The following is a 19,424-nucleotide window of genomic DNA, read 5'->3' as shown; positions in this document are numbered from 1 at the left end:
GATGAACAACTTTACAAGAAATAGCAAAGAGCCAGGGTTTGAAATATTAAACTATAAACAAAGAGCCACAGCCCCAATACGTACCTTGGACAGCAAACAATGATACTTCCAAATCTTGGCGCTCATTCTATTGCTCAATCAATGGCAACACAATCTGAATGTGGAACTGCAAATAAGGAATCAATCTAGAGACGGTTGGATAAAGGGATAACTTGGATAATGGTAAGGCATGTCATGGAATAATATAAATAAATGGATTGTAAGATTGGTCATGAAAAATATAACACACCCAAACGAGGATCAATACAGCCACAACTAATGAAAGCAACGTGGTCGCTCATTGACTTAACTCGAAAGTCAACAGGATTATTGGTAGTTAGCAAATATATGAAAAGGGATAGCGCGAACGCAGTCCCCACTAGCAGAAATTACACGACCGAGTTATCCACATTTGGGATAATCGCTAGTGTCAATTTAGTCTGGGTGCCATGACTAAACCTCGCCTAGGCAGAACCGCAATCGTGATCGCGGTTGACTGCCTCGTCAGGTAAGTATGATTTGTGACGATTGGTTGCGCATCATGAATGAATGTTCTATGCTAAATGTTGAGAAGAAGTTTTCAACAATAAAAACGATATGTGCAAAAGTTGCAATTTTAATTGATTCGTCTGTCAGTAACATAGAATACGATTCATTGCGTTCAAATCTGAGTTTTTTGCCATCCGATGCAGAATGAAGCTGAACAACTTTACAAGAAATAGCAAGGACCAGGGGTTGAAATATTAAACTATAAACAAAGAGCTGCAGCTTCGATACGTACCTTAAACAGAGAGTAATGATTTTTCCGAATCTTGGCGCTCATTCTATTGCTCAATCAATGGCAAACAATGCCAGTATTCCCATACCAAAGTTGGATTAACCGTACTGTCAAACTGTACAGCTGTACTGACAGTGACAGACTGGTGACAAAATAACTGGACATGGTTCGCCATACGATTTATAATCCAGCCTATTTATAATAACAACAAATATAGTAATATAAATACACCAGTTCAGGAAAAATGTAAGTTAAACAGAAAATAGCTAAAAAGAGATTTATAACTACTTACAACTACCCACTTTCCCAGCACTCATACAGCTGTTTTGAATCAAGCAGAAAACAAGGAACTACCGGTAATAATTCTGGGGTTTTCAACGAAATCCCACACAGTAAAAAAATCCCCCATTGACAATATTTCTTCAAATAAACAATTTATAATCCTACACAGAATTAAAGTTTACAGACAATGAAGCAAATTTTTCACGTTACTTAGACTTATTGAGTAATTAGGGGTAATATTCGCAAACCATGGAAGACTATACAAAAATAATTAGATTTATGAGGGGGGAACACTATGATTCCACGAAAAATATATGCAAGTCTGAAGGTTTAAAAACAAAATAAAATACCATCAGAAACTTGCTTACTACTTTGGACAACGATTTTCAATAGTCACAAGTTAAAATACAAAAGAACGGTGAGCAACAACCTTTATGAGTAAAATGTACTAAAAAAAATCAAAAATCTATTTTACTCACATTTAATGCAAACTCAACAATTTGGGACCAAATTCAAACATCAATTCGCTTTTGGAAGTAACTTTAATCACAAGCATGTGTTTTATTCACAACTCTGTAGAGCAGGGGTTCCCAAACCGCGGCCCGCGGGCCAAATCCGGCCCGCGTAACAATTTAAAATGGCCCGACGAGCTTACGTAAAATAGTGTTCAACAGATTTCATTTCTACCTTTTTGCGATCTAGATACCGTTAATTTATGTCATTATCAGAGTTCAAGCAAGTGTTTATCGTAACAATTCAATTATACCAGTATATCCATTATGGGTACCGGTGTTAGAATTACAAAGGACAGTAATTTAGTTATCAGCCATATAGGAAAGCTTAAAGATGTCAGAAACCAAACGAAAACTAGACTCAGAAAACTGACGTTTCTTGAATAAAGGGCACTGTTCGTATTTCTCCATTGAAAAGTATCAAACTTTAGAGATTTGTCTACTTTGCCAACGAACTATTCCAGTTCTGAAGGAATACAACATTGAGCGCTATTATGAGTCAAACGAGCATGTTTCAAAAAAATGACAAATGAAAATTTTGGGCGCTACATTCTTCCGGCCCGCGAACATCTTTCCGATTCCAATTTTGGCCCGCGGCCAATAAAGTTTGGGAACCCCTGCTGTAGAGGCTTTGAAAATCAACAAAAAAGAGATTGTTTCCATATTTGGCGGAAACAAAAATTTGATAAAGTGATTTTGAAAAATTTTTGAGGCCACGATTATCATATAATAAATGATCAGAAATGAAATGTGACTTAAGTGTATATAAGCCTTCAAAATTTTAGATGACTGTCACAGTCTTTCGCGACTCCTTATCTATTGTTAAGAATCTCTCACTTGTATGAATTCTTATGTGTATAATTACATTTCTTACGATTGTCATTATACACGTTTGTCATTTATTTGTGCTTTAATTTTCGTGTTTATTCTTGCATGTTAGAAATAAATCATCTGAATCTGTAAGAATAAATTTCCGTGTATTTCAGTATTCTGCTTTCCTAGAAGAAAAAAACAATGACAAGACAATATGGAGCTAATCATTCAATGGATTTAATTTTGATCTTATAATACAAAACAATGTAACAACAGCAAACAACACGGAAAGCAAACATAACTTAGGATGAATTTGAATATGTATGCGCACCATATCCACCCAACATGACGACAAATGCAATCTAAAATTATGAAGTTTAAAGAAATTTGTAATAAAAATATTTGTAGCAAGGCAATAGATTTCCAGCAATACTAAACAAAACCTGATGTCCATAGTCATGTTCGCAGTGGACACCCGAAAACAGGTTATAAAAAATAAATTACCTCCTATTCCAGACATCACTAGTCTTAAACCAACAATCCATCTCAGCATGAAATATGTCCTTCATAATAATGTAAATCGGTTAAAAAGCTCACAAACACATATCACAATTCAAATTTCATTATATTAGAGAATCTATAAAATGCCATAGAAATTTGATGCAATATTTGTTCATGTTTTCACTCCCAACAGGGCAAGCAAACACTGACATGTAGAGAGCTAATTTTTTTGAAACAACCTACCGTAAATATTTTTTGGGGTCGATATTGTCTACTCAATTCATTACACACTAGATGAGGTGGTGTGCATGGAATCAAAGATGTGTAATACATGTTAACTACTGAGCCATCGCTTCTGATTGTTAGGGCATACATAATCCAAACTTTTCGTGAACAACTAGTCTGTTGTTATTACTGGTTTGGAAAAATAGTGCATATTTATCTATGTAGGGACATGCTGTGTCTTCTAGTTTCGCAGAGTTGTGAAGCTCATTATGATAGACAGAAACTTTTATGGCCACCGCACATTAGGAAACATGATAATTCCTAAAGAATCTAGTCAAACAAATGTTGGTTTAGCATAGTTAAAATTGGACCAAGTTGGTACACTCATGTCATGAATAATTCATGATAGTTTGCTGTAAGTGTTTATTTTGAACCAGATCTTTAGTGACCGCTTATAGCGCTGAGTTTTGTTCAGTGCGATCATAGTCTGCTCCGAATTGACCCGCTTAAAATAAGCAACAAAGCCGACATATTTTCAATCTAACTTCATTCAATCCTTTCCCTAAATTTTCTAGATTTAATGGGTGTTCATGATTTGAAAAATGTTCTGAATAGAAATATTAGATTAACTATATATTGGTGACGCTGTTGTTCACAGGGGAATCCCCCATTCAAACCTAACATTCCAAGATTCCTCAAATTCCGACCATTTGACCAGCCGTTACGTGAACCACCAGTCCAGCATTCTTCTCCCACATAATCAATGCGGCCTGGGATTCGAACATCATGAGATCAAAACCCATATATACCTAAGGTTTTTTTTATTTATTAAAAACATCACTTTTTATACACACGATAACATATAAATACAATTGCACTTAAAAATGAGTTCATGATAATTTTCCACTTTTTTACATGATTTTTACATTTTTTAGTTGCAATAATTTTTTCACAGTTGAAAAAACATATATACCTAAGTTGCGCAACAATGGAAATTGGCCGCCATTCTCGATCAACGTCGCCTGCGAGGTTACGGTGGTTCTGCGTGATCCTCGGCTAGGCTGGTACCTTCTACTATAAAATTATAGGCTGCTCAATACAATACAATACAATACAATTTTATTTCGATCTTTCGTCTACAACACAAATAAAAAGAACACATAACAAGGTCAACTGAAAGATCGGGAAAACGGGCAAAACCTATATAAAGGTTTATAACGAACGCTGTAACCAGCGATTGTGCCCATTCACCCACATTCACACACGTGAAACACACCAAGACAATCATACTAGAATAAATTAATGAACAGAGTACATGGTCACGAGAAAATAAATTTCACGGGCAAAGCTTACTTGTAATGTTGTAAATAATTTTGATGAGTGAAAGTCGTGAAGAATACAAAAACATTTAGAAGTTATGTGACGGTGCCTGTGCCGAAATGCGAATACCAATAATAACAATTAATTGATTAGCTGCTGTTTTTTTGTAAACAAACAAAACTAAAAAGTAAACAACAAACATAAAAACACGAAAACTAGTTTTGGGCGTTGCTTTGGTTCGAATTCGTAGAAATTGGAGTAAATGTTTTTATTCTTTGCAACGTCCAACATTCCGGAGCTTCCATCTTATTGTGTTGAACATCGATTGTTCCTATGAATTGTTTCTCTCGCATGAATTTACTGACCAATCCAGTGTCGGCAGCTAAGTCGATTATTTCTGTTTCCTCGAAGTCCCTTAGATTCAATCACTTGTTACAAGTGCTCAACGCAATTCTTATCAAAGCAGCTCCAATGTATAAAAGCTAGTCTGTATTCAATCCTGTTTGTCCGGTTTTCCAAGTTTTAGTCCAAATATTTTTTACTCCAGTACTCCACCGTGTAATACCACGTCCGCACCCGACGGCGGTCTCCGTCCAATTGCTCGGCGTCTAATTGCAGCGGGAATAGCAAACAGTGCAACTATTGAAGCTATCAGCAGATGCCGAGTGAAGAAACAAATGGGAAAATAATTGTAGAGGCTGGAAATCCGGCCCTGGCAGTTAGCACTAAAGTTAGCCCAGAAAAGTTACCGGTGTCTAAAGTTAAGTTGAACTACAACGATTTTCTAAACGCTGGCTTCAGTGTCAGATTAGGAAAACTGTATTTAAATCATCTTAAGTAATGCAAAGTCAGAAATCAGTGCATTGAATGTATAAGATTCACTGTCGTGATTGCTTGGAGTCCTGCGGTCACAACAATTCATAGTAGCCTAATTAGCAGCAATATGAATAGACAATTCGGAGCTCAGTGGAAATAATGCTTCATCTTTTGAATTCTGATCTTCTGAACTGAATGCGTGTTTAGTTGAGTCACTGTCAATTTGAACGCTTGCTATTTCAAAAATACGTTCGTTTTATAACCTACAACTCATTACATTTTCAGACTCATTTTTGAAAAATATCCATTTGAACCGAAGAGGACGAATAAATGGGAAATATTAAAATGGGATATAGACAATATCGATGAGCCAAATTCATCAAAAAATTCATATCATCAAAACCTGAATTAGCTAGAATATTGACTGAGATGAAATTTCAAAAAAGAACCATAAGCCTACAGTAAGTTTTGAATGCCAAAGTGATCTGTAATTGTCAGTTTAAATGTCTTGAAATGAATCGTTTCACCTTACGTTTTAGGTTTCATCAAAACATCCTACTCTAGGTGCCACCAGGACAAACCAGTTGTGTCAGAAGCCTATAATGTTGGGTCATACATATACAGAGTGTGAGACTGCTGTCTAAGCCTCAAGAATGACTTCAGGAGGCTTCTGTTTATGCATATGATGTATTGTAGACTGTAGAGGACGCAATTTGATGGTTAATACTTTGTGCACAGTGAGGGGACTGTTGCATGTGTCCAGAACCACATTACACTGTGTAACACACATTTTGTTACTGGCTTCTGATGAACAGTTACACACCAAAACTGAGGCAAAATGGATTTTAATTTTTTGAAAATTGAGGGGGAAGTATTTCACCCAAATCGTTTTTTGGGGGGGGGGGGGGGGGGATATAAAACAACATAAAACTTTCATTATAACACAGGGGTGCCATTTTTATGTGTTTTTAATTATCCAAATTTTTACAAATTAAATATTTTTTTAGCGATTAAAAGACTTAAAATTGAACATGAAAACAAAGATTATTTGTTAAAGTCAATTTCATGAATAGGCACTCATATGTAGTCACCATCGCTTGGCTGACATGGGCAGTCCCGATCTCGTAATGGAACTAAGATAAGGAAAGTTGGAATAAAAATTGGGCCTAGCTTTAACCTGGTACACATACTGCGGGAGTTTCAATTAGTGTAGACTTTTTTATGTCTTTGTTATTTAATTGTTAAAAATTCTATTGTTGGTCATTCGAATAGCTCTTCTTTTCCATGTCTTTTATATTTAGGTATTTACCTGCTATTGTTGATCAATTAAATAGTTCTTTTCTCATATCTTTGTTATTTGATAATATTATTTCTATTTTTGGTTAATTAAAATGTTTTCAAATTGCTCTGAACTATTAGTGGGATCAGTTCGTTTATGATGGTTTCGTGAATCATACTGTAACAACGTATATTTGAATAAAAACGTTCACTATCCCTATGATGATCATTGCTTCGTTTTGTAAACACGATTCGCAAGATGTGAATTATTGAATTTTCCTATTGATTGACCCTCTTGTGTGAGTCAGAAACGTTTTCAAAACCCATCTGCTAAAACTTTTTGATAAGTATTAACATTTTTGACGTGCAAGTTTGTAAAAATCCCAAACATATATATATAAAGTTCATGCAATTTTTAAACATTTTCAGATTATGACAAACCTATGAATAAAATTCCTCTTGCCCTATCCAGTGTGTTAGTTTTTTTCAGTAATGTGTATGTAAGCCTACCACTGAGTTGCACTTTATTATTTTTCACGTTCAGACACATTCACATCAATTTCCTGATCCACTTTGTATATATAGCCAGTTTATTATTTTTTCCTGATTATTATCGTTCAAACCCCGTTAAATTGATTAATCAGGTAGGTATGAATTTCCATCACAATATTCTGGCCTCTTTAGATTGTTTTATTTAACGAATGCAACACCGGACACCCCCGACGCTTTTTTTGTTTGTTTTAAGAACACACATTTATCACATTGCTTTTATCTAAGGATCCCCTCATTTTGTTCCCAAATTTATTGTAAAAATATTATCGTAATAGTTCAAGTTTTGCCACTGGTCATCTTTCAGTGATAATCTAAATCACATCAGCGTATATGGTGAGCGCTGACTTCGATGACCATATGGTCGTCGACAAAATAATAAAATCTCTCTTTCTCGTTGTACTGCCATTGGTAAGGACGTTTACAATTTAATTATGCAGCTAAAGTGTCTAAAAAGGGCGAATTTATAATGTAACATTGACATCAATATTTAGCTACAGTCCCATTTGACGTCGCCTTTACTGTCGAAAAATTTAGTTTGTTTTAGTCATTTAAGCCTATTGTAGTGTGAAACTGTGTTTGTCTACCAGAGAAGGATCAATACAGTTTAATTACAATTACTTCCTTAAATTTTTTAATTACATAACAATTACTCCGTGCAAAAAATAGCAAATTACATTTATAATTATAACATTTTGGTATAACAGCATGCCTCAGTGCTGCTCAAAGATTTAAAAAAAAAAACTCTGACAATGATGCAGGAAGTGGTACAACACAGTTTTCGGGAGAGTTTGTTTGATGTTCATCCATTTCCAAAATACTAAGTTTAGTTTAATTGTGTAGTGTAATCGAGCGAAAATTTTAGCAAGTTACAATAACACAGAATGAAAATGCCTCCATTACATTACAATTACATGAAAAACTGTAATTAATTACATCAATTACAATTGATCCAACTCTGGTGTCTACTATCCTAATGAAAAAATCAACATGGAGGATTTGTTGCGCCATCAGGACGCCTTGGTTATCAGTAAATTCCGGGAAACCGGGAGGCCAAGCGTCGATTCGGGACTGTCCCGGGACGGTTGGTAGACCTAGCATCATCAGGTCTTGAAAAGTATTAGATTTTGCCTACTTTCCCGATTTTCCGTAGGCTATATGTGTGTGTTGACTTGCATTGCCTATATATTTGTTTTAGTGTTACGGAAAATCGAAATAAACTTTACTAACCGTGCGTTGTGTCTATATTATGTTTGTTACCGAGCGGCGTGGGTTGTTAATGTAAGTGCCCCGTATTGGGTTCGATACTGATTGAGACGTCCTATCGGATTTCTGCGCCCTCGGAATATAACTACTGATTTAAATCTGCCCAAATAGCCTTTTAAAACTACTAAAATTAGGCTTGTTTGCGTTACACTACCCGAGCCGAATGATCGAAAATGACGTCCATATGACGCCATAATGGGACGAGTTAGTTGCACGGGGTTGCGTAAAAGTACGGTGCTTGCCATCTTGTTGTTATGTAAAATCTATGGGTGATCACTGCCATAGATAGGTAGAAAATAGAATCCACTACAAACCATTCAACTGTATTCAGAACTCAGGTGATCACTGACGATTCTTATGGCGACGGTATCACCATCAGGGGCGATAGAGATACCCAGTGATGTTTTTGAACGAGTTCGCCGATTTAGCTTTCGGTACCGTACCGGTATTCCAAATGATACCGTACCGGTACCGGGGGTCTAGTATAGTTTGGTACCACAAGTACTTCCAGTGGCAGTGGGCATAGCATAACGAATTTTGCATATGTTATTCCTAATCCCCACCTGACTATGCCATCCAAAAATTACGTCACTACGACGTCATCCTCACGTCGTAGGGATTGTCAAAGTATAATTACGATCGCCCAAAATGGCATCTGCGCTGCTGATAACGAACTCGCTAACGCCGGCGATATCTCTCCTATCGGGATCGTTGTGACGTTAAAACGAGAGAAATAGCTTGCTCGATTTCGGATGATCGTCTGCGCGTTTTGGACTACCTTCCGCATACTTTGGTGGGCATTATTACGCCACTGTGACGTTGAAATGAATGCAAAAAGGGATATATCACGCAAGGGCCGTCAGCTTCATTTTTTGTAACGGTACCGTACCAGGAAAAGAAAAGTTATCATCAAGTAATTAATTCCATGCTGACGCTTGATATTTGGTCACAAGATTGAAGGTATAATATTTTGATAGTTCTAGATAAAATATTTAAAATATTTGTTACTGCAAGAAGGTTTACAACTTGCAGACATACCGGTAGGTTGTTGTGGTACAGAATATTATGGAAATACAGTTTGTTTTTTGCCAAACCTAAATAGCAATTTTTATTGAATTGTATACCAATGGGAATCTTATGGGGTGGGTTGCCAACCATCCTTTATTTCGAAGGACAATCCTTTAATTAAGCTTTTTGGTCCTTCAGCATTTAGAAAAGATGCTAATTGTCCTTTATTCTTTCCACCGTCGTTTTGCCCGATAGTTATAGTAGTCTACTGTGTCTGATATTGTTTCGTTCTTGAAAAATTGCCTTCGTTTATATATCTGCAAGCTTTCAATTATTTTTTTTAATTTTGCTTTGGTCCGGCTCAAATAGCCAACGAAATAACAATTTTATTAACATTGTTTGGGTCAAATAAAAATTAAATGAAAAACACATGAAGATTGTTTTGATATATCTATTTAGCTTGTATATAATTTTTATTATATTGTTCTGCAAGTTACAAAATAAATGATGACGGTAATCTATGTTCTTTATTGAAACTTTTCATAGTTGGCAACCCTAGATGAGACAGAAATATATGTCCGATGGACAAGCCTGGTTTTTGGGTAGTATGGATCAAATGTGCATGAAATGTAAAACTTATACGGTACTTGAAGACTTGTTGTAATTTAATTGTAATTTCTTTTCAATGCGCCGTTATTTGTATCAATTAAAGTGATTGTGTCGGGAGTTTGAAAACAAGAAGTTCAAGATATATTTCTTATCATTATTCTCTCCATTCCAGGACTATGGAGGTTTCCTAAACTGCTTTAAACTCAGCCTGAAGCACATATCGAAAAAAATTTGATTGATATGAATAAAGCTGCTGGACACGGACTCTACTCTAGTCTTGGGTATGAAAGATGTTTTATATCAAGATTTTCTAACTCATGTTTTCACTCTTTGTATTTTTGACATTCCAAGACAAACACTTGAAACTACATAATTAGTGCAATGAAAACAAAATAAAATTTAAATGGTTTAAAGTAAATTTGTCCAAAATTTTTTGGCTGAAAAAACTAAATCAATCGGATCAATAACCTTGCAATTAATGTGAATTTCTTTCCCTTCTCCTGTTTTAGGTTCTGTACTGTTATTGTCCAACCATACTTTTCCTATTCTAATCTATCATAGTTGGGTCTGATTCAGGATATTGAAATTTTGAATATGAAAACCTTGCATTCATATACTTTTTTGGGGTGCTATCATATTATTGGCCCACCAGTGAGCTAATCCTAAGTAAGGATTAGTTGGATGAGGCAATAGCAAGACATTACACACTGCGATAATGGACTGGTTTGAACTTCTAGATCAGCCCTAATCAGCCTGGTATCAAGCGAATGTTTCATGGGTGCTTGTCTACTGTCTTGCTTAGAGATCAGAAATAAAAACCTTGATCGAATCGAGAGTTTTTTCATTCTGCATGAAATAAATTGCAGGTACTCCTGTAGTATGTGGACCAAGATGACGGACACCAAAACGTAGTATGTGTACCAGGTTAGGATTAGGCATTAATTTGATTCCAATTTTCCTTATTTTAGTTCTATTACGAGTTCGGGGACTAGACGAGTGACTCCTGTAGTATATGTACCTGAAATTATGGCCTGGTACACATACTACGTTCCGGTGTCCGCCATTTCAGTTTGTATACTTCAGGAGTACCAAATTGCACTGTAAATAAATTCATAAAATCCCATGTGGTAAATTTTCTTCCTATTTTTAATTTCAAAATAGGAAGAAAATATTGCGATCCGATCTACCCAACATGGAAACGATGATTTGCGAGTGTGACCGACCATCAGAACACATTGGAACTCATCATGACCAAGTACAAACAGCAGATGATGAAGTTTATAAAGCACCAAAAGTATCAACATTTTTCATAATCCAAGGGTGAGGAAAGTTAATTGCTTTATTAATATTTTTTTTAGAATGTCATGAATCTGAAGCGAATAAAAATAACTGGCTAACTAACACTATATCTGACATGGACTGGTAAATGGGCGTGAGGCCATGGTACGCCATGACTAAGCCATCTTATCGACTTTCCTCTTCCTCATGATAAAAATAATATCTTATCCTTAATATGAGCAATCCTAGTTGAATAAAACAAAGCTAGAAGACAAATTATTGGATTAGGCAAATGTCTTCCTAACCAGGGGAGGGCAAGGTTTTAGGACCAGGGGCCAAAAAGCAAAAGCAAAAATGGAAACCCGTATGCCTCCTGCCAAAACTAAATTTGATCGCAATCTCAACAAATTCTTTAGCTAAAACCACAAAATTTGGTTTTAGTTCGGTTGTGGCAGCATCAGGTGGCCAGATTAAATTGTTCAATGGGCCGTTTAATCAACCTTTTACCTATGCAAAAATGTGTGCGTGAAAGACCCAGTTGTGACGTTCCGCTTAAATCATTTTACACCTGTTTGTTCGTTTTTTGTTTCAAACAAGACCAGTTAGTTGCACGCTAAGAATCTAGGTTTTCATTCACTTTTCGGTAAGTTTGCACGCAGGCTCAGACCTTTGGCGTGCCACGGCCACTGATTGCACGCCAGGATCTGTGATTACATGCCCAATTTCTCGTGTAAAAATGCCATGAAATCCAGACTGGACTACCATTGGGTCTCGTGTAGTTTTGTACTTCTAGTTGACGTAGCATAACAATTTTTGCACATGTCAATCCTAACCCCCACCTGACTACGCCATCCAAAAATTATGTCATTACGACGCCACAATCATGTATAGACCTTGCTACGATTGTCCAAAATGGCATCTGCCCCAACTCACTCATAAAGAACTCACTATCGTCAGTGGTCTTTTTCATATCGGAATCGTTGCGATCGTCTGCACGTCTTGGATGACAGTTTGTATAGTTTGTAGGGCTTTATTAGGTCACTGTGACGTAATATTCAGGTTAGGATTGACATATGCAAAAATTGTTATGTTACACCCACTAGAAGTACTTTAGGTACGAAACTACACTGGACCCCTTATCATGGAGGCTTCTGACTTCCTTTGCAGTTTATTAAGATTTTGCTATTTATTGATAAAAGTACAACAGTCTGAAAGTTCAATACTATTGAGTATTTTGGTCCTTCAAATTATTGCCCAGGCCTCGTTTAATTGGGTTTTTGTGTGTTTTCTGGTGGACAGGCACATGATATTTCTCATGTTTTAAACTTCTTTATAGGTTTTGCTTGCTCTCCAGAATTCTCCATTTTCAATTTTTGTTTGTTATGGAGTTTTCAAAATAAACCAAACTAATCCCGGGGGTAGGGAAAGTTAATAAGAGGGCTTAATCACATGGCGAACCACAGTCTCTCGTCTGGTTACCAGTACATGTTGGGTATGGGATTAGTTAGCCAGTTTATTCAGGATGCATGGACTTGATGGTGGGAAAAACCGTAACCGACCAGCCGTCACATGAACCACCCTGTTCCTTTGTGTATACAAATATGAACTCCTTGCTATCATATGGCTGTTCATGTGAAGGCTGGTTTGTTACTGCTTTCTCCATTGTCTAAGTGTGCGCCTGTAATGTTGATATGTAAATTAGCTTTAATATATTCTTATTGTTGTGCACAAGTCAACTACAGCTTTTTCTACACTTTAAATACGGTAGTTCATAATGTCATAGCTAATGAAATCAGTATTATACTACTAATAAAGAAAATAAGTAATACTACACCAAATACAAAGTTCCTGTCCAAAATTAAAAAACTCCACCTGGTTTGACTCTTTCAAAAAAATTTTCAAGGCTCGGATCATAAAAATATTGTTCACGTCATTAATGATGTTCTCATCAAATCAGAAATATTTTAAATACAAGCAACGAGCGTTTATGTGGGCTGCACTGCAACAATCAAACTTATCAATGCTTTCTAACATACACTTCCAAATGATTTAATTTCATCTATTATTCCAGGATCATGACAGCGCTGCTGAAAATCTTGCCGAACAGGCTTCAACTCTCAAGAAAGAGATGGAAGCAAGAAACACATATCAAGAAAATTTGATTGAACTGAACAAAGTTGCTGGACACAGACCAAGGTCTACTTTAGTCTTAGGTACGACAAATTTTGAAAGAATCAGTACTAGCTTTGCTCATATTGTAACGCAATATTTATTCTATTATCTTAACTTGCCTGTATGATATTTCCGGACATAAATTGATCGTTTTCTATTTTGTACCAAACTCTGCATGAACAGAAAAATTCAATTTGAAATTAATTAAGAACTAGTCTTAATTAGTGGTTATTTTAGATCAAGGGTGCGCAATAGGAAGCCTGTGGGCCACAACCCGGCCCACCAAGCCGTTCAGTGTGGCCTTCGTCAACGCTCGGATTCTCTCCATCAAGCATAAAATCTGAAACCAATAGTTTATGTTTAAAAAAACGCTCATGTGGATAAAAATACATCTTTTCGCTGCGTTAAATCTTTGCTGTTTTGCCGGTGCCTTTAATACTGTGAGGCTGAGCAACAGTCATATTATCTTCTCTTGCTTTTTCGCATGGATAAACTAATTCTTAGTGTGGCCCGGCTAACTGTATGAAGTTGGGTATATGGCCAACCGACAAACATTGTTGCAGGCCTTTGCTTTAAAAGGTATAAGTTTTGAAGAGAAAAAATATGAATGTTGATCCAAAAATGTAAATAATAATCAAATGTAAATCTCAAATAATAGTTCTGCTGATGGAAACAAAATTATGTTTGCCAAATTCCTATTTTTATCTTCAAGGTATTCAGCAAGAAAATAATGCAATTCGGTCCCTACAACATGAGAACGATGAATTGCGACAAAGTTTGACCGAACACCAGAACGCATTGGAACTTATCATGACCAAGTACAGACAGCAGATGATGAAATTTACTAAGCACCAAAAGTATGTGGATCTTGTGAATGTATTTCATAATCTCAGGGACAGGGAAGCCTATTGTTTTACTATGAAATGGCTGTTTTATTACTAATAAACATTTAATTTAAGTTTCAGTCTTTCAGAATACCTTATGGTTCTAATACCAACAATCCTATTTCCCGTAGAAATGGCAAATTAAGGTTTTTTATCCTAGGATTTTGCCAGTTCAGTGCAGCGGCTCCACAAGTTTACATTCAAATGCAACAGTCTATATAATATTATGTACAGGGTGTCCATGAAGTCCCTTTACAATTTCAATTTTGATATGAAGTCAGTTCTCAATATATCAATAGTTTTTTTTTTAAATTAGTATTTGTTTAGGTATTTTTACTTCATTTAATACATCTGTGAGGGCCAAAACAATATATGGTATCGATGAATTTCTTTCCAATTTTAATAATTTCACGACTTTAGGGACACCCTATATATTGTTTGGATAATATCGAATACTTGTACTTGTATTTAGAACAAAATATACTTTTTATTAGGTTTAACATTATTATCAGACTTGCTACACTTTAAATTTACTATGTTTTGCAAGTATTAGTGTTAAGTATTGTACTGGGGTACCTTGAGCCTATGGAATGTTCCAATGGGGTTCCACCCCACCAAAAAGGTTGAGAACCAGTGGATCAGGCATATTGGAGCGACAATTCTAAAAGCTAAGAAGAACATATTATAGCATGGGGTGTGCAACCTTAATTTAATACAGGAGGTCCAGATAGAAATAACTGGGCGAAACCTGTTACGGCATTGTAAAGTCGTAGGCATGTATAAACTAGACTCAGGTATTGGCTTCGCAACGCACAGGGATTGGAATTACTCGCCCGTACCAAGTTAAATTTATTTGAAAACTGATTTCGCGATCCGCATATCATTTAAAATAGCCACTCTTGTGGGCCGCATTTGGCCCATGGGCCAGTCGCAGGTTGCACACACCTGCATTATAGTATTTGTAAATTAATATTAAAAATCCAAAGCCGTATAGCTGAATAATATTCACAAAGAATAATTATGAAGTTTTACTTGGATTCAAATATTTCAACAAAATCAATGAACCGTGACTTAGCAGCATTAATAATTTTATTTATATCTTCCATTTTCAGCATCCAGATCACTGAAAATGCTTATCAAGCAGAAAAACAATATCATAAAGAGAATATGGAACTCATTGATAAGGTAACGAGACCAAGGTTATTCCACAATTTTGGTTGGTTATGCCATCCCACAATATTATTTACCCTGGCCCACAATGCTGGTCCCACATTTCAGTTTATCACAAATTGGATTCCGGTGATTGGTTTTGATGTAAAAGAACATGTTATTAGTCCCATAACTAACTTCATTAGGTATACCCTGCTAAAAGACCTGTAATCGCTGTGAATATATGCAGGATTAACCCTTTGATTTCCACAAAATTGTAGGATGACAAATTATGGGCTTGAGTTACCTTGTTGGTATTGAGCATTTATATGTATAATCGTATAGTAAAAGTGCGTACCAATATAGAGGTAACTAATTTTGTCTATTTTAGATTAAGTTGTGTAAAGAGACTGAAATCTATGGTCAGACGTAGGGTCGTCATCGGCCTGCCGATATGTCGACCATGTTTTTCACAAATTTCGAACTATCGGTATCCGCTAATTTTACCGATATATATCGGCCAATCAAGTGTCAAAATTACGTCGGAAAGCAGTTTTATCGTTATCCCTCAATTATGTCGTAGTGCTTGACTGCTTGGTTACCCCACAATTTCAGTTTCAGTACCCCACGTTTCCGTTTAGTGCAAATTTGATTATGGGGATTCGTTTTGATGTAAAAGAACATGTTTTTATTCCCATAACTAAATTCGATAGCTATACCCTGCTAAGAATCCCGTAATTGCCGTGAATATATGCACAATTCACCCTCTGACCACCACAAGATTCTGGAATGGCAAATTGTGGACTTGAGTAACCTTGTTGGTATTGAGCATAATCTTTTAGTAGAAAAAGTGTGTACCAATATAGAGGTAGCTAATTTCGTTCGTCTATTTTAGATCAAGTTGTATAAAGGGACTGAAAGCTACGGGTAGGGAGTATATCCACTTAGCTAACATAGTCAGTCCCTGATTCGTAATAAAACTAAAATCGGAATAAAATTATGGCCTAACCCTAACCTGATACACACACCAAGGCATTACCGAAATAAGCATTCTGATTAATCAAGTTCAGTTTATTGTATATTTGTCACTGATATTTAACAATATGTAATGGGCTATTATTGTTTGAAGGACTGGAACCTTTCCTACTTGGAATCTTGTCATTAGTAACGCTGGCAGTTTGACAATAGTTATTCAAGCAAAAGAATTCAGCCACATGGTGGCGCTAAAGGTTCAATTATTTCAAAACGAAATAGATGGCAGTTTCATCCTAAAAAACATTGTTTATCTTTCCATGTTTCAGATCCATGAGATGGCTGTGATGAGGCATGCTGCGGATGTTGATGATTACAATATCACAGAGATTACCAAGAATTATCCCGATTGGAAACAGAAAATGACATTTTAAGAGAAATGCTGATGATATCTAAGAGTTCATTTTGATCAAGACTTATAACCACTGAACAGAAAGATTCTGGAGAGACTGAAAAACCAGAGAATGAACCTGAAATGGTGCTCACTGACGATACTACTAGTGATAAGACAGTTATACATGAGGGGGAATCACCCTAAGACTACTCCCAACAATCAGTCAAATAATTATATTACAATAGGGAGGAAGTTTATGTTCCTTTATCTTGTTATTCCTTGTGTTTCTATTGAAACTCAGTATTGAGAAAATATCTGGTTTATACAAAGTGCCCAGCACAAGGCTGTAGGCCAGGGTTTTCCAAACTGAGGTCGGGTCATCTTCTTCTTACTGTTATACTTTGTGTTTTTGTTAAAGAGAAAAAACTTATTTGTGTACTCTGCTGCACAAGGCTATACACAAGCAACACGCAGAGAAGGTTGTGATTAGCACTCAAAGACAGCTAGTGGTTTATACGCAAGGGGGAATCCCCATGATTATTTTTTCTGAGAGTTACACTCAAAAAACAAAGTAAAAAAAATAGGAGAGACTATATGTTCCTCCCATCTTATTGTTTACCCGTGTTTTTGTTAAGCTCAGTATTGAGAAAAGTTAATCTAATTGATTTGCTGTACTCCACACAAGGCCCTTGACCAGTGGTTTTAAACCAGGGTTCATTCCGCCAGTACAGTCTAGGTGTTCTACAATTTTAGATTCCGGTAGTCTATATTATTATATTGGTACTCCCGTAGTATGTGTACCAGGTTAGGGTTAGGGCATAATTTCATTCAGATTTTCCTTATTTTTCTATTACGAGTTCTGGGACTGTCTGTGTTAGCCAAGTGAATATACCCCCTGCCCATAGATTTCAGTCCCTTTACACAATTTAATGTAAAGTGGGCAAACAAAATTAGTTACCTCCATATTGGTATACATACTTCTGGAGCGTCCCTTACTCTCGGTGTTTCTATCGAAACTCAGTATTGAGAAAATATACATGGTTCGTACAAAGTACTCTGCACAAGGCTGTAGGCTGTCTAGGGATTCTGCAGGTTTGCATTGAAATCCTATAGTCTATATCAGGGCCACTCAACTGGCAGACCGTGGTTCGAAAGCGGACCTTTTGGGTATTTGATCCGAACCGAGCATAATTCTTCATTTTGGATCATTAGCCCCACTTTTGAAGTTTCCTTTTATACAATCACTTATATAGATTTAAAAATATATATGAAAAGAACTATTACGCCATAACAAACAATCTTGATTAGCTAAATAATCATTAGTCGACAGAGGAATCTGTGCTTGAGGAAGCCGAAATTTAATGTCTGGAATATCCGGACCCAAATATTTTTGAAGTTTTGTATGCGGACCTCCGGTAAAAATAGTTGAGTAGCCCTGGTCTATATTATTACATTTATCTTGTTTAAATATAATTAAATACACTAATATAATAAGTGTGTTTCACGAGAGACTTACATTTTCTCTACATTAGAGGTAAGATCAATTCCGGCCCGACCCAGGCCTGTGGGTATGAAACCCGACCCGAGCCTGACTAATTAATTGGATTTGCAGGCCCGAAATTTCATATTTTAATTAGGAGATCTCTGAATTGTCATTGCAAGAGTGTCAGGTTGATGAGGCAACTTCTGCTCGAATATTAGGTTTCAGATCTTAGCTCTACTCTACATCAAATTTCCGTTTCACATTTTTTGATTGGCATATTATAATGTATATTCAGTTACACAGGGGTTCTTAAGCCTTGGAAATGTTTATTGGGGTTCCTCTCCTCCATAAAGGTTGAAAAATCTTTGCTCTAGACAAGAAACACTCGGAAGAACTCGAAAGAGGTTCTGGTTGGCACTCAAATGAACACAATACATTATTTCCAATGTCAATTTTGATGTTTCCAAATTCCACAACCTGGGCATTTGATGATACATGAGATTGGAAAGACCACAGGTCATGGTTGTCTTACTGTACTTGAGGCAATGGTTCAGTACAAATTCGCACTGGTGTAGTTTTCAAAATAAATATCGAACTGAATAGAACATTCATGAAAAAAAAAAAAGAAATGCAAAGTTGGAATTTTTGCACATCTGTGACAGACTTAGCATTTTAGAGTTTTATACCAATTGGGGTTAAAGGAAAACGGATAAAATTGCCCTTGTCCCTTCTGGACAAAAGAAGTGAATTGTTTTTTATTTTATAGTTATTATCATACTGTGGAATGAAATTTTTATTTTTGGTAATTTCATCGCTATTCAGATACCTTCAGAATTAATTATGGTAAATGGTAGTTCAACCACAAGTCAAGTTGTCTTGTCCTAGTCCATAAGCATTAGATATAGTAAATACAAGTTTTTTGTGTATGTTAGAGGTGTGCAACCTGCAGCACACGTGCCAAATGCAGCCCTGAAGAATAGATTGTGGTGCCATATTTGAATGACGTGTGGCCCATGAAACTGGTTTTTATTTTTGTAATTTCAGTCCCTTTAGTTGCAAAGCCTATACCAGAGTCCAATTGAATATCAATGCCTGT

General features: G+C 36.1%; 1 protein-coding gene and 1 non-coding gene across 3 annotated transcripts; one reads left to right on the top strand and one right to left on the bottom strand.

Moving 5' to 3' along the window:
* Positions 1–392: 392 nt before the first annotated feature.
* LOC144423438 (U1 spliceosomal RNA) lies at positions 393–555 on the bottom strand. Its single transcript, XR_013475932.1, has one exon. It is a non-coding gene; the product is annotated as a U1 spliceosomal RNA (small nuclear RNA).
* An 8,272-nt stretch (positions 556–8,827) lies between these two features.
* Positions 8,828–18,425, top strand: LOC120344637 (FGFR1 oncogene partner 2 homolog). Of its 2 annotated transcripts, none has more exons than XM_078112449.1 (5): positions 8,828–9,339; positions 10,169–10,277; positions 11,158–11,316; positions 15,443–15,515; positions 16,781–18,365. In XM_078112449.1, the coding sequence occupies exons 2-5, from the start codon at positions 10,237–10,239 to the stop codon at positions 16,883–16,885; spliced, it is 378 nt and encodes a 125-aa protein (XP_077968575.1). In that variant the 5' UTR covers positions 8,828–9,339; positions 10,169–10,236; the 3' UTR covers positions 16,886–18,365. The 2 variants fall into 2 exon arrangements, with proteins under 2 accessions (XP_077968575.1, XP_077968573.1); XM_078112447.1 differs by lacking the exons at positions 8,828–9,339; positions 10,169–10,277 and adding exons at positions 13,346–13,487; positions 14,159–14,303 and having other exon boundaries at positions 11,186–11,316; positions 16,781–18,425.
* Positions 18,426–19,424: the final 999 nt, after the last annotated feature.

This window comes from Styela clava, chromosome 5 (assembly GCF_964204865.1).
Source record: "Styela clava chromosome 5, kaStyClav1.hap1.2, whole genome shotgun sequence".
NCBI classification, from domain to species: domain Eukaryota; kingdom Metazoa; phylum Chordata; class Ascidiacea; order Stolidobranchia; family Styelidae; genus Styela; species Styela clava.
Note: the sequence above shows the minus strand (reverse complement) of the source record. Positions and strands in the feature narration are given on the sequence as shown.